This window comes from Paralichthys olivaceus, chromosome 6, assembly GCF_024713975.1.
Source record: "Paralichthys olivaceus isolate ysfri-2021 chromosome 6, ASM2471397v2, whole genome shotgun sequence".
Classification (NCBI taxonomy): domain Eukaryota; kingdom Metazoa; phylum Chordata; class Actinopteri; order Pleuronectiformes; family Paralichthyidae; genus Paralichthys; species Paralichthys olivaceus.
In genome coordinates, this window is record NC_091098.1 from 4,096,377 (window position 1) to 4,111,129 (window position 14,753).

The 14,753-nt window shown below is 42.5% G+C and overlaps 4 protein-coding genes across 6 annotated transcripts; 3 read left to right on the forward strand and 1 right to left on the reverse strand.

The window, feature by feature from the left end:
• Positions 1 to 1,167: 1,167 nt before the first annotated feature.
• mrpl49 (mitochondrial ribosomal protein L49) lies at positions 1,168 to 1,991 on the forward strand. The gene has a single exon (XM_020108553.2). The coding sequence runs from the start codon at positions 1,208 to 1,210 to the stop codon at positions 1,733 to 1,735; it is 528 nt and encodes a 175-aa protein (XP_019964112.2). The 5' UTR covers positions 1,168 to 1,207; the 3' UTR covers positions 1,736 to 1,991.
• Positions 1,992 to 2,114: 123 nt separating this feature from the next.
• On the reverse strand, positions 2,115 to 5,862 carry haus7 (HAUS augmin-like complex, subunit 7). The gene is made up of 9 exons (XM_020108551.2): positions 5,704 to 5,862; positions 4,849 to 4,964; positions 4,685 to 4,755; positions 4,488 to 4,549; positions 4,183 to 4,373; positions 3,882 to 3,993; positions 3,583 to 3,792; positions 3,374 to 3,485; positions 2,115 to 2,995 (listed from the first exon to the last, which is right to left on the reverse strand). The coding sequence occupies exons 1-9, from the start codon at positions 5,755 to 5,757 to the stop codon at positions 2,913 to 2,915; spliced, it is 1,011 nt and encodes a 336-aa protein (XP_019964110.2). The 5' UTR covers positions 5,758 to 5,862; the 3' UTR covers positions 2,115 to 2,912.
• Positions 5,863 to 6,460: 598 nt separating this feature from the next.
• On the forward strand, positions 6,461 to 9,079 carry las1l (LAS1 like ribosome biogenesis factor). Its single transcript, XM_020108550.2, has one exon. It carries the CDS (start codon positions 6,646 to 6,648, stop codon positions 8,371 to 8,373), a length of 1,728 nt encoding a protein of 575 aa, XP_019964109.2. The 5' UTR covers positions 6,461 to 6,645; the 3' UTR covers positions 8,374 to 9,079.
• Positions 9,080 to 10,955: 1,876 nt separating this feature from the next.
• On the forward strand, positions 10,956 to 14,084 carry crebzf (CREB/ATF bZIP transcription factor). Of its 3 annotated transcripts, XM_020108557.2 has the most exons (5): positions 10,956 to 11,155; positions 12,177 to 12,750; positions 12,851 to 13,011; positions 13,200 to 13,273; positions 13,688 to 14,084. In XM_020108557.2, the coding sequence occupies exons 2-4, from the start codon at positions 12,236 to 12,238 to the stop codon at positions 13,211 to 13,213; spliced, it is 690 nt and encodes a 229-aa protein (XP_019964116.1). In that variant the 5' UTR covers positions 10,956 to 11,155; positions 12,177 to 12,235; the 3' UTR covers positions 13,214 to 13,273; positions 13,688 to 14,084. The 3 variants fall into 3 exon arrangements, with proteins under 3 accessions (XP_019964116.1, XP_019964113.1, XP_019964114.1); XM_020108554.2 differs by having other exon boundaries at positions 12,177 to 13,011; XM_020108555.2 differs by having other exon boundaries at positions 12,177 to 13,273.
• Positions 14,085 to 14,753: the final 669 nt, after the last annotated feature.

Here is a 14,753-nt window from a genome sequence, read left to right on the forward strand (position 1 = left end):
CACTCTGCGTCTTTGTAGTTCTTTATTCACAGCACAACCTCCAACCTTACACTTCACTTCCATCATCATAACATGTTGCTGCTTTGACATAAAATTTCAATAATGAGAAAAATGCAGCCCACCACTTTAATTTGGAGGCACATATTTGTATTACTTATATCATGTCTGTCATACACACTATAATTATTATTATGGTTATCATTGTTAATAAAAAGCATAATAATGATTACAATGATAATGGTAGTAACAATAATAATAATAATAGTAGTAATAGTAATATATGACAATGATCATCTAGACAAAATTACACATTCACAGGTCACAAGTTAAGTCAGTGAGACAATGAGAAAGTGGTGGAACTTGTAAATAAATGCAGTAGCTTTAACATTTGTATTCATGTTCGACAGCTGTTCTGTCATAGATAAGTAAAACTATAGTGTAATATAAGTTTCACCTCATTTTTATAGCATCAAATGTTGAATCAAGTTATTTAAAAACAAATTAGCCGAAAAAATAACACAACCTAAAACAATTAGAGTGTGGTCATTTTCCGTTCACTAACAAAGTGGAGGGGAGATTTCTGACTTATACTGCAGTCAGCCACCAGGTGGTGATTGAGATGCTTTGGCTTCACTTTTAGAGCAGTCAAAGCGTCCATCTTTATTCAAAGTCTATGGTTTGACCTTCCTAGATTTTTCTACATTGCATCACTAACTTAAAACTGAAAGAAATTAATTTTGATAAACAAAACATTGTTGTTTTGTTCCACCTATCATCACATACTGAAATAATTGCCCTTGAACCTTGAACTTGAACAGTTGTCATGAATGTGCCGGTGTCTCGATCGAAAATGACACTTGATGAGTCCCAGAGCTCTGGTCCACTTTTTTATTCAAACTTTATTCATATTGAATGTATCACGTGTCCAAATTCAACACACTTCTTGATGACATGACACATGTGAAGATGAGAAGTTCTTGGATGGATACCAAATGATATAGGCAGGAGGTTTCTGAGTTTAGTAAAAATGTATGTTCTTGTATTATTTTATTTCTGTAATGTGAAATAAATGAATAAATGAATATTGCATTTAAGTTTGTTTAAGTAAGCACACATGGATTTGCAAATGTTTTTTATTTTGAATTGCCGAGCTCTAGAGGAAGCTGTTGACTATATCCGGGTCACTGTCGTTCAGCGGCCACACATCATGGCGGCCCGCTTCGTCCTCACCTCCACGGCGCTCCGCAGGGCGCTGCACGGAGCGCTGGGTCTGCACTGCCGGGCACAGGGAGCCTCTGTCGGGCTCCGGTTCGTTTGTAGCGCTGCTCCAGAAGAAAAGAAATCAGGAATAATAGAGTCTACGGAGGAATACAGCTTCGTGGAGCGGCTCATCCCGCCGTCACGGGTCCCTGCTCCGCCGAAACACGCCGGTCCCACCCCGTCTGGATGGACCCCTGCAGCGGACTCACCGCCGCCTCTGCCCTACATGATCCGCCGCTCCCGAATGCACAACATCCCGGTGTACACCGACCTGACCAACAGCAACCGCAGGACCACGCTCGTACGCAAAGTGGAGGGGGACATTTGGGCTCTGGAGAAGGACGTGAAGCAGTATCTGAAGACGGTGACGGGGAAAGAGCTGCCCACACAGGTCAACGAGGTCACCAAGACCCTGAGGGTCAAAGGCCACTTCGATAAGGAGCTGAAGGAATGGTTGGCCGGGAAAGGCTTCTGAGCCCCGGGGGTGAAGAGGCGGCGGCGGGACCGTCACAGACCGAGCTCATGGAGACATGGAGGACACTCAGTGTCTGCTGTCTACACTGTGGTACTGTCACTGTGCTGTAGCACCATGTGGAAGAGGTTTGATCCCAGACACTTCAGTGAACTCTTCCCCACCAGAGAGACGTTGAAGCTGTTTAATGCTGAACATACTTGTATGTATGAATGAACACATACTGTATGAATGTAAATAAATGTCAAAGCTAAACCCACCACCTGCTGCTGTTGTTTCACTGAATACAGACATGAAACTCGTGTCACCTGAAATCCACACTTTGTTTGATGTCTTCCTGTGACAGTTTGGCTTTTCATGGAATTAAAGGTGTTGTAAAACGTTTTATCAATCCACGTAATATTTAATGTTAAAATGTAAAAAAAAAAAAAAACAGCTGATAACCAGATAGCATCCAAAATATTAAAATGTATTCTGTCACAATATTCATTTATATTTTCTGCAAAGAACATTACAAATTAGGGTCAAAAGAATGAATGTAAAACTCACAGTTGTCAACCCTGAAACCATTCTCCAATCCAAACCTGCCTATTTGGAATTGGCTGAATTACTTAATTATTTGGGCCTGTAAAGCACGTAGCGACTCATCAGTGGACAGTGCTATACAAATAAAAATGTCTCACTATAATGAAAGTGAATTTGCTTTATCACTGCTGTGTGTGGTTTAAATGCTGTTGTTTTTTCATACATTGCATGCAGTTATTTCAGAGGTCTGCTAAGCAATCAACAAAATCTTCAGACCCAAGTTTGCAACTTTTCAAAATAAAGGCTCTGTCGTTCGGTTCCATAAAAAGCATTACAGCAACATTTAAAGTCAACTTGGTAAACAGGAAGTGATTCTATGAACGTCACTGCCATGATGGAGATCGGCACCTGTGAATCTCTGTGTCAGTCTGATATGGTGAAATGTAATCAAATCATCAAAATGATCTGTCTGTTATATTGACCCAGTTGCTGACGACTGCTGTAGTTTATCAGGAGACGTAGAAGATTCAACACAGTCCACGGACTGAAGGCCCACAATCCTTATTGGTCTCAGTTTACAAGTACACATGAAACTTTGAACATCATCCCAGTGTTACTGCATTATTCCAAGAGCTTCGCTCACTTCAGCATTCAATTATTCATGGTGATGGTCTGAAGTTGTTGCCATCAGTGAGAGAAAGTCTTTACTTCGCCTGGTAAGTTCTGCCAGTTGGTCCGCTGGAAAACAAACACATGAAACAGAATTACTGCCACTCCATTATTTGCCTCCTCCAAGCAGTGACATTAAAACTATACTCTCTATCTCCTCTTCTGTTCCCATGCCGTGGCATGAAATAATGGTTAGAAAATAGTTTTTCAGGACATTGAGATGTCACTATGAATTTTGACCACTTCATCATATTCCATCTGACATTTAACTGTCATAATTACTGTATGAATTCTTTAGCTAGTGTAGAAATCGAATTCCCTCGAGGTGTTCCTGACATATCACTCATAAGAATGTGATGCTGTCAGTGGTGCAGTGGCGCAAAAAATATAAGCAGGACACAAAACGACTGTATCAACAATGTGCAACAAACTTGAGTATTCACTTACGTAGCGAGTGCTTCTCTCCTCTCCTCCAGTAGCGAGGTTCTGTTTGTAGCGTGTTAACTTCTTCACTCATGGACGCAGAAGCTTCTGATACTTCATTCAACAGATCCAACTCCTAACGAACGAGAAACACAAGAGGAAGAGGCGTCAGTGACCTTGTTTCCACAGCTCAGGCTGGTCAGCTGGTTTGTTTCCTACAAATGTTAGAGTACCGTGTTGCAGTCGAGCAGTAGTTGGTGTACTCTCTGGAAGACATCGGTCTCTGTGCTGAGGCTTGGTGGGTCTCTGCTGCAGTACGCTCTCAAGTCTGTTTCATAAACATGGCTGAAAGTAGCCATCAACTGCTGGAGGTCGCACGCTGCCACACGCAATGAGCTGGGAGAGAAGACGTCAGGACTCTGTGCCTCCTTCAGGAATTCACACTAAGGAGAACACAATTCTTGTTACTGCGATGACCAAGTTTTACATCCTCTATGACACCACAGGCATCAAGGGCCACATCATCAAATACCTCTGACTGTAGCTGCTCCAGTGCTGACTGAGCCTCTTGAAGCAGGGCAGCCACATCAGCACCCTCCTCTCTCCTTGGCTTGTGAGAGGACTTGGTGCCTTTGTGTAAAGCCCTGTGAGTGAGACAAGTATAAAAGTCAACAAGGAAACGCTGTGACACATGTAGACCCACAAGAAAGGCAAACTCCAGAGAAAGACCCAATTGTACGGACATTCTCCAGAGCTCATGTTTGAATACGGGAGCAGAAAAGAACAGGGATATAAGAAGTGTTTTGCATGGAAATCAAAGAAACCATATATACTTGATGTGTGCAGGCCAGGGGTTGAATGTGGGTTCAAGCATTTGTGATAGGTGAGGCAGATTCTCAGCAGCAAACACCTCGCTCAGTAACATCTCTGCATCCATTTTTTTCCCGGCAGACTTCTTGCAGCCTGGCACTAAAGTTAAAAGCTCCTCGAGGAATTGAAGCTGCCGGTAAGGACTCGCATCACCCTGGATAAATAGTGTGACAAATGACAGACACATCAGGACAGTGGTGTTTACCGTAGCAGTGAAAGTATTTCTGTAAACTAATTACATCTTCCCTTGTTATACACAACATCTCACCCTGATCAGATCCAGGTCACTTGATTTGCACAGCATCAGCTCCTGCCCAAGCAGAGCCATTTCTGTTCATACAAAAACATACCACTTCAGTATAAGAGGTCATTTAAGTGTCAATGTCTAAAAATATAAATATAAACTACTGAGAATATTTTCCTCTCCTCCTCAAGGTTTCTATCTTTAAAAGACAACAACGTTACCTTTAGTTAAAACATCCGAGTCTTTCGATTTCTTTGACATCGACTTGGAAGTGGCAAAATTTGGGTTGATGCTGTAAAGTGACAGGTCAGGAAAACACAGATGTTTTGTTTAGGTTTGACTGTAAAAATGACAGCAGGGCGATGTTCAGTGTAGATTATACTACCTGCTGCAGATCCATGCCAGTATGTCAGTGCGGTGCTGAGATGGAGTGCACAGCAGCTTGAACATGCTGTCTGTGTCCTGCAGGTACAAACCTTCCACCAAGGGACAGGACGCAGCCTCAACAAAGACCACACAGACACAACAGTAAATTGAATACGTCAGCTTCTACCTCACTCTTTGCAAAACTATATGACAGTAAACCGTGATAACAGACATATTTCAAGAAAAAACTAAAGGTGCCGCAGTTCAGACTAAACCTTGAACAATTTCTACATTATTAGTAAGGGTTTAGTGCGAATATTTCAGAAGTACTACAGGACGAATATTTGAGCAGTAGCTCAGTCCATAAGGATTTGGCTTGGGAACCGGAGGGTGGTCGGTTCAAGTCCAGCATGGACCACAAGCATGGAAGGTGGACTGGTAGCTGGAGAGGTGTCAGTTCACCTCCTGGGCACTGCTGAGGTGCCCTTGAGCATGGCACCGTACCCCCCAATTGCTCATAGGGTGCTTTTCCTGGGGCTGCCCATCACTCTACCATCTCTCTCCAAAAATGTGCATGTCTTTGAGCCCTCTGTGTGTGTGTGTGGGATTGTGGGTTAATGCATGTATAAAATGAAAAACATGAGTGTAAAAAGAATTTCCCCTTGTGGGATCAATAAAGGAAGTTTAAGTTTAAGTTAAGTTTATCGCAGCAGGAAACATCGATAGAAGTGAGACATGTTTTGAGTGCACGTCTACATGAACCCACTGTGACCAACAGACAACCTAATTAGAACTAAAGTCATGAGAACAAGTAAGAACACAACCAAAGGGTCCAGTCATATTAGATAGAATGTTTGGTGTTCAGTAGTCCTACCTGCAGTGCATCATAAACAAGCCGTGCAAGCGTTTCTTTCGAAGGAGCCGCCATTTCCAAACAAACCGCTCACTTCTTCTTCTTCATGTGTTGGTGAACCACAGCCACCCACCACCGCTTCTTCTTCTTCTTCTTCTTTGGACACGGTAGATTAGACAGCTCGATTGCGTTATGCTGCCCTCTGCCTTCTATTTTCTGCCACTTTGTTCCAGGATTACAGGAACGGTACAATACCCAATAGAGCACAGTAGAATGAAACAACAGACTAGGTCTATAAACACAAAAATATTCATCTTTATTACCATTATAACTGAAAACTGAAATCATAAAATGTGTCTATTGTTCATCATAGCATGGCAACAAAAAAGGAATTGCACTTAAATGAACACTTGAGTTAAATAGACATGACGAGTACAACTAAGAACAGGATGAAAGAAACAGGATGGAGAGGTTTCAGATTCAATACCAATCAAAACATGTGTTTGTCTGGTAATGTCTAAAAACAGTCAATAGTACATCGACTTGTAAATACTGATTTAAAATGTTTTTGAGGGGGTTCCGGCGAATAAGTCATCAAAGTGAACTTAGTAAATCCCTCTCATAAGTGTGTCTGTATGTCATGTTTTGTCTCTGTGAGTGTTTTCTATGTATAATGTCGATGTCAATACAAACTAAAAACTGCGGTCCAGGTAAATTCCCGATACACTCCGTTCCTGTAGGTGGCGGTAATGCGCCTCAATGATGGTTTTCCAGCCGCGGCGAAAAGGAAAGGCAGAAGCGTAACTTCCGGGATGTGAGACCCTCGCTGCCAGGCTGGACCGTGTCTGTGGATAATCACTCACGCTGGGATTCAAAGCGCAGTTTGTGTGAGAGACTGAACAGAGCGGCTCTTTCTATGCGTTCACGCTGCTAACGTAAGTCTACGCTGCCCCCGCTGATAACATGAAGAAGAGGAGCTCAGAGAAACGGCGCCATGTGGTCGCGTGGGTCAACAAAGCGGAGTGGGACCAGGTGCTGGAGTACCTGTACTCCAAGGACTCCTCCTTACAGAGGTACGCGCTGCACAGGATCTCAGCCTGGAGGTCCAGGTACGCCAGCAGCTGCCCTGTGGCGGTGGACTGCACGGCGGACCTGGTGAGGAGTCAGGTGCTGGACCGGTCGGGACAGCTGGAGGGAGATGATCTGGTCCTCCTCTACGGAGCAGCGCTGGTGCGATTCGTCAATTTGATCACCGAGAGGCAGCAGGGAAAAACGGCCCGACCACTGAGACGCCTGGCGGGGAACCTGAACATCCCAGAGTGGGTGGTAAACCTGAGGCACGACTTCACACACCGCAAGCTCCCCACTTTGAAATGGTGCAGAAAGGGCTGTGGCGTGGTGCTGGACTGGCTCCAGCACGAGTACTGGTCCAGGCAGCTGGGAGGAGGGGCTGGTGAGGACTGGGACTCGCAGTCTGATGGAGAGGATGAGGAGATGGACCTGAGACGCCAGGAGGATGACCTCATCGCAAGGCAGAAAGAAAAGGAAGCCTACAAGACAGCAAGAGAGCTGCTGATTTCTTTTGAAAAGGAGCAGTACCAGGCTATTAATGGGCTTCCTGGAGACGCAGAGAAGAGCCTGTGGCCAGCGCCCTTCGCAGACATGAGCTGGTTACTAGGTGAGATCAAGCAGTTTGCTGTGGAGTCAAGTGATTTGCTGATCGACGTGATGCTAGAAGATGGATTCCTGGTTCCGACCGTTGAACAGCTGGAAACATTAGGCTGCGACACTTCTGCCAGTGCCAGTCCCACTGAACCCAAACTCCACCGGGCCCTCCTGCGCTTTTGGCTGCCCCTCCTGAAGATGCTCAACTCAGAAGCCTTCATTCACCTCCTCCTGGAGAAGCTCTTTGTTGAGCTGAAGCTGCTCACGAAAGAGTGGAATGATCACAGGGCTTTCTACCTCTCTGCTTGGATTTCTGAAGTCATCCACTGTAACAACAACAAGTTTGAGTACCACTTTGAAACAAAGGGCCAGAGGAAGGCCAGAATCAAGGACAGGATTTTTGTGCAACGCATCCAGCTGAGGTGGCAGCAGGTACTCTCAGCCTGTCTGGACGCTCCCTGTATCAGCACGCCTCACCTGCTCCAGTTAATCCTGGATGACATGGAGCATCCGCTCCCCCAGGAAACCAGACATAAGCTGTTCCAGCTCTGCTCCATCTACACGCAGACCGCACACTCAAACTACGACCCTTCTCCGGAGCAGAAACAGCAGCCCATATACACACTGGAGAGTCTTCACGAGAAGCTGCAGCACTCACGGCACCACAGCCACCCCTGGCGCTCCAGGGCTGACCCAGAGCGGATTGAAGCTTTCCAGGAGAACAAATCGGCCGATGCTATGGCCGAAAGAGCGAAGCTGCTCAGAGGTTCTCCGTGGCAGCTGTGTGTGGATAAAGTTTTGTGGAAGAATTATCCTCTGGGTAAAATCCCTGGACAGTCAGATGACCCCTCCGGCCTCATGTTGGAAAACTACTCAACCATGACTGTGTTTGACCAGCCGGTGGAGCTGGAGAGTAACACAGCCCACAGCGCCCCAGGAGTGTCTGCAGCAGTGAGGACAGCAGATGGTGTTCTTTGGAACCACAGTGATGTTAACAGACTGAAATCTGGACTGCAGCTATTTTGAACTGTGAAATCCAGGCTGTCCACTGCGGGCACCACGGAATCTGAGCTCTCTGTTTAGTGTTGACGTTTGTATTTTCCAAGAGTCAAAGCAACAGAGTTCCTTTTGGGACGAAACAAAGCTTTTTAAGCAAATGTTCACTGGTTCCAGGTTCTTACATGTGAGGAGTTACTGCCTTTCTCTGTTTTCTCATTTGTGGCTGCAACTAATGGCTGTTTTCATGCTATTAAATGCTAATTATCTCAAGAAATATTAAAAAATGTCCAGTAGTTCCCAGAGGCCTTTACTTACTTAATCTGACCAACAGCCCAAAACTCTAGATGTATTTACAAGTTTCTAAAGTTTTGCACACAAGACATGTCAAAGAATAGATGATTCATTAGCAGATTAATAGTTATTAAAAATAACTTAGTTGCAGCCTTAATGAAAGCCTTTATAAAACCTTTGTCATATTGGATTTAGTCTCTGCAGTATTTAAGACTATAACTCATGCAGAAATTCAACACACCCTATGAACCGTGTGGTAAAGACAACAAAGTGTTACAGAGTTGGGATGTGATGAATTCATGTTGTACAGATACATTTTTCTTCCTTTTACATCTGCCATTCAAGTTAACCTGCTCTGTTCATACAGTTGTTGGTCTGTGGGGTTTTGAAGGACTACATCTTGTGTTGTGCACCTGTGTTCAATAAAAACTTCTCCCCTTAAGATTGTGTTTTACTGAATCCCATCAGTTTGTGTCCACCTACCTCTGGTCATTTCTATGGTATGAATTGTATGTCTGTGCCATAAGGAAGGAATCGACAAACTGGCCAACAAAAAAAGATAACAAAACAAAAGACACATTTTTTTATCCTCTGAAAAAATCAATAAATATCATTGTATGGAGATAAATGAATAAACAGTGGCAGCAGCACTGGCATCAGAAGACGACAGGAATACACTTCCATTCAGTACTGTCTGTATTGAAAGAAGCAGGGAAGGATAAAGTCATGATTATGTTAGTAAAAGAACAGTATACGTAATATTTTAGGGAAGCATCCTGCTGGTTTTTGTCAATATTAAGTTGATATAAAACTTTATTGATCCCACGCTGTTACAGCAGCAAATAGTCAGAATAAAAAATTAATGAAAAGACAGATTACGCATATAATGCACACCTATCACCATAGAAATGTACTTTAAAGTGCATTGGCAAAGGATGATGGCACATGGATCTATACTGTATATGTGCATTAGTATACAAAGATAGTATACAATATAAGATGAATATTAAAAAGGTATGAAGGTACATATACAAATGGGAGAAATTCACAGTAAGAGTTATACACGTGGAATTAAAAATAATATAATATTATATAATGTAATCGTTATATGTTGTGCAGATAATGTGCAAGAGGAAAGAAATTACATATTAAAAAAAAATCCAGACAGACTGTAGAGCTCGTAGCAGTTATTTTCAGGAAGTATGTAGAAGAGAGATAAGACATGATGAGAGAAATGAAAAGATTAGGGCTGAGAGCAGCAGAAGGAAAGAACAAGCATCTGAATAAGAAAAGGACAGCAGAGGAAAACCTGACAGACTGTGTAGGAGTGAGATACACAGGAGAAGGCAGCAGTGCAACATTTAGAATGCAAGCTGCTACTGAAACACAAAGTAATAATAAAAGTGGATTTAGGAGGGTGAAATTAGAAAAGCACAAGTTGGAACAGACGGTTTAATGGCTCCGTATTTTAATTTTGGGTAGACATGATGTGGACAGAAGAATCAGTGATAAATATTATTATTGTTATTTTAAATTGGAATGCAAGGGACAAGGTTAAAAAAATGTATGTCAGTCCAGTTCTGTTTTCAACTCTAATAAATTATATTTTTAGAAGTGTAGGCCTATCGATGTCGCATTATTTGCAGATGATGGAGTTATGTGTGAAAGGAATATAGAGTTTTCTGTAGCAAGACACAACAAGCAAAAATAAGACTTGGGCAATGTTGTTGTGGTTTTATATATTTTCTGTGACTTTCAATATGCGATAACCTCGAACTTTATGGAGAAAGCATAGAAAGATTACAATGTTTCAAGTATTTAGAGATCTGGTTGATAGAAACCTTACCTGAACAGCTCACATTGGAATAATGATTTTAAAAAGTGTTGAATAATTGTAAGTTGTTTGATGGGCAGAGAGAGGGGAGCGAGAAGACCACCTTTAAGTTCAGGACTATGGTTGCATCATAAACAAACAGGTTGGACACTCTGCTGTGGTGCCAATGAGATTAAACATTATTATTAAAATGACGACAACTACTACTACTACTTCAAAAATACATGATTATTTCCTCATTTATTTAATTTTCTCTCTTTTCCTACTTCCCCCCTCTTTTCCTACTTAGTCTAGACTTTTGTGATGAGTCCTGTCTGGGGCAGGTTGGAGTGGGTGCTCTTATTACTTTAACATGTAACGTGTTAACCTTGGAGTTTTCACTTTCAACTGCTCTGTATTTTGAAGAATTCAACAAAAGGAAATTGCTTCAAATAAGGAATCGCTCCGCACTCCAGTCCAGGAGGTGGCGGTATTGCTCCAAGAGGTTATTTACCAGGCACCCTTTAAGACAGAGAAAAGAACAGGAGGAAGCTGAAGAAGAGCAGGTTCACGGCGGTCTGCAGTCGTCGTCGCGCTATTCTTCTATTTTCATGCTGTGGACGCTTTCCTTCACATCCAGTGACTCTTCTCCGAGGATCGCTTCACTTGTCGCTGATTGTTGTGGTTTGTTTGCCGAGTATTTCAGTAAGTGGTTTTCATTAAGATCCTGCGTCATGCTCGCGCTCTGTTGGTTAAAGATGGCGCCTCGTGTCTGTAGTTCATTGTGGCTAATGCTAAATGTGGAAGATGAATTCTGGTTAAACGTTGCGGGAACCTCCAGTGGGAACTTCAGTTTAAATACATGTTAGGCGACGTTCAGCGTGCGCTGGGCGCGAACCGACCAAGGCCTTGTTAGCAAGCTAAAGCTAAAGCAAAAATAACCATGTAAAACACCGTGATTGGGATAATGAATTGCATTTCCTGCTAGTACAGTAACAGTGGTAATACATGTTTAGCAAAGAACGCATGTGACAGTGTGTATCATAGAGCGTCCGTTAAGTGCAGTAGTGTGTGCTAACGCTAACGCGCCTAGCTTACGTAATAAGGAACAACGTTGGACAGACGTTTAGCTAACACACGTTGTCCCCGCTCTGTTTAGAAAATGGAGGATGTCAAGAGCAAACTACTTAAAGTAGACGACCAGGTTTATATTGAGTATCCATATAGTTTATTAACATTTTTATACAGTGTTCACTGACTGTCTTTACTAATTGCTAGTGTTGATGTTGTGGTGAGAAATGTATTTCCATATGCATATTTTCCACTCTCAGCTGTAAAATGCCTCACAAAGGACACGCACAGAAAATGAAATCAAATGCATCAACACAATCCATCATTTTTAAACAAACACTGCAAGCAGTAGAACACTTCAAACTGTTCGCAGGTCAAATGTCCAAAAACAAAAGTATTAGTTGATAAGCCTTTCAGTTAAAGTGAGCTGAAATGACTATTTAGAATTAATATAACCATAGATCACGGATTCGTTCAAACAGTGATAATGTGCCGCTTCTTGCTTGATTACTCTGTTATGGAGAAACACTCAAGTTTGTTGTTAGTAACCTTTCTGTTCTACTCTGACTTAAGTTAATATCAAAATTACAATTTTCCCTGCTAAATCTGAGTTTGCTGTTATACCCTTAACAATATGTTTTCTTTGTCTTCACAGTTGAGGAATCATAAGAGACCATCTGGACAGTATCTCTGCAGTCCCGCCGTCAAGCCACAATGATCACCAGAAGAAGAGGCCGTGCTATTAACAAGACAGAGTCTGTCGAGGTTGAAGTGGTGGATGCAGTTGAAACTGTGGAGGATCTCCCATCTCCCTCTGAGGACTTCCTAGCTGAAGATATTGACACAGATGGAGTAGAGCTAGACGATCTGTTTGGAATTGAAGACTTGAAATGGACACTTGAAAAAGATGCTGCGTCCCCACTCTTCGATATGGAGTTGGCTGATCTCGGCGTGTACTGTGTCAAGGATCAAGATTCCGGGTTCGAAGCTTCCACTGCCTCGTCTCCAGAGAGAATGGCGTCAGACTTGAAGGCCAGAAACAGACAGAACCAGTCAAGCGACGTGATCAACAAAAACGCCGTTGCTGCCAGATTGAACCGTCTCAAGAAGAAAGAATATGTCAACAACCTGGAGAAGAAAGTTGGCGTCCTATCGACAGAAAACAACGTGCTCAAACAGGAAAATTCTCAGCTGACCAAGAGAGTGGAAGAATTGGAAGATGAGACCAGGTACCTGAGAGCTGTGCTGGCCAATGAGAGCATGTTAGCCCAGCTCTTGTCCAGACTGAGCGGTGTGAATGGGATGAAATTATCTTCCTCGCTTTTCCAGGGGCCTGACTCAAACGACCACGACTACGCCTTACCCAGGAAGCGTGCGAAAGTGGAGGAGAAAGAGACATCTGGTGGCGTGTGTCTGCATGTGGACAAGAACCACGTCTCTGTGGAGTTCTGCACCAAGTGTGCAGAGAGTGCAAGCACATCACTCAAAATGTAGGGTCAAGTACTAATCTCTGTTTTCAGATATTGAGACTGAACTTGATATGGCTCAGTGTACTGAACTTGTTGAGGGTAGATGAACACTGTTGAGTTAGTTAAGTTTAAATAAGACCTGCTTAATGTGCATGTGTTTTTGTGTAATGATGGATTAAGTACACGTTACTGCTAAACCTTGTTGACAGTTTCTTCTAGGTAATGGTTGATCCACCATGCGGGATGAGTGGCTTTCTGAACACCTTGCCTGCTTGACTCCATGGTAAGGATCAGACAAGAAAAGACTATGTTTTTCAGAGACCTGAAGCGTTCAGCAGTGAACTTAGTACTTCATTTTTATTTTTATCCATTCTTGTTCCCAGCTAGTGGATATTGAGTACTTTAATCAGTTCTCTTGTTTATGGTTTGTTTTAGGAAATGGTTTGATTTTAGTAAACATGTAACTAATAGTTAAATTCAAATTTTCCTGAACGCTAGAATGTAAAGATGAAGGTGACGGTCCACAAAGAGTTATTTCTGCATCAGCTGCCAAATTGGAACACAAATTGGAAAGCGATAATCCGTGGAAAAATATGTTTATACTTTGTTTTGATAAAAATTGAACTCTTTGTGAACCTGCACCACTGTACAAAAGAATACTTTTATTTAGCGCCACCTATTTTTCTTTATGCTAAAGTGGATTCTGCTGGTGGAAGGCGAAGAGGCTGGACAAGCTGCTGCCAACGTGGCCTGGTATTTTTTTAAAGGTAGTATCGGTACCAAATGGTATAAGTGATTACACTCTCCCAAAACTCCACAACATCAGTAGCTGTAGGTCTTGTCAGTGCAGCAGGAGGGCTGACTGCACCTGCTCCATTACTTGGAGCAATGCCACCAGAAGCTTGATAATTCTCAGAATCATGTCTTGTATATATTTACATATTGGAATGTATTCAATACATACATCAACTGATGAAATTGACCATTTTGGTTAAATGTGATAAAATGTAAATCTGTATATATCTTTGAATACATATTGTTTGAAGTAAATGATCCTCGAGAAATGTTGGACAAATAAATCATATTTTCGTTAAGTTTGAGTTACAAGTATCTACTGTGTCTTGCTCTGTACTGTTGATATTAATGCCTCTCTTCTTCTCTTTCTAAACAGCAAGCTCTCTGCCGATAAAGGGCTTAACTTTTCCTGAACTTTTGGGTCAAGTCTGGTAAAGGTTGTCAATGGCCAAGACCTCATTTGATGGAAGTTCAAAGCACAGAGCATGACAGTGCCCACTGAGATATATTATGCTCCCAATGTTTTTACCCATTTACTTCAAATCAACTAAATTACACCCAGTTATTTATTTTTTAACTTGGTTATTATTAAAAATCAAATGGGGTCAAGTGAGCATCAATGATGTTACCACTACCTCACAGCACGCTGCCTTCTTGGGCCTGCAATACACATTCTAATGTGACGGCATCCATAGAGCACTTCAAGGGATTGTTCACTGAAAAATGACAATTCACTCATTATCTACTCACCACTATGCCGGTGGAGGGGGGGGTGAAGTGTTGGAGTCTACAAAACACTTGTTGAGTCTCAGAAGAAAACTTTGTTAAGAGCAGAATCCCATACAATTTAGGTCAACAGTGGCCTAAACTTCAGAGATAATAAAACAACAGAAAAAGCACATTCCTCCACACTGCTTGTGATGTCATCAAAGTGTCTGCAAGCCCCGAGATTCATATTCAACTCGAAG

Excerpts from the sequence above, each read along its gene's own strand:
- crebzf (XM_020108554.2), top strand. The coding sequence starts at position 12,236 with ATGATCACCAGAAGAAGAGGCCGTGCTATTAACAAGACAGAGTCTGTC.
- haus7 (XM_020108551.2), bottom strand. The coding sequence starts at position 5,757 with ATGGCGGCTCCTTCGAAAGAAACGCTTGCACGGCTTGTTTATGATGCA. Across the intron at positions 4,965-5,703 it reads TTGTTTATGATGCACTGCAG|GCTGCGTCCTGTCCCTTGGT; the intron begins GTAGGACTACTG and ends GTCTTTGTTGAG. Across the intron at positions 4,374-4,487 it reads GTGACCTGGATCTGATCAGG|GGTGATGCGAGTCCTTACCG; the intron begins GTGAGATGTTGT and ends CTATTTATCCAG.
- mrpl49 (XM_020108553.2), top strand. The coding sequence starts at position 1,208 with ATGGCGGCCCGCTTCGTCCTCACCTCCACGGCGCTCCGCAGGGCGCTG.
- las1l (XM_020108550.2), top strand. The coding sequence starts at position 6,646 with ATGAAGAAGAGGAGCTCAGAGAAACGGCGCCATGTGGTCGCGTGGGTC.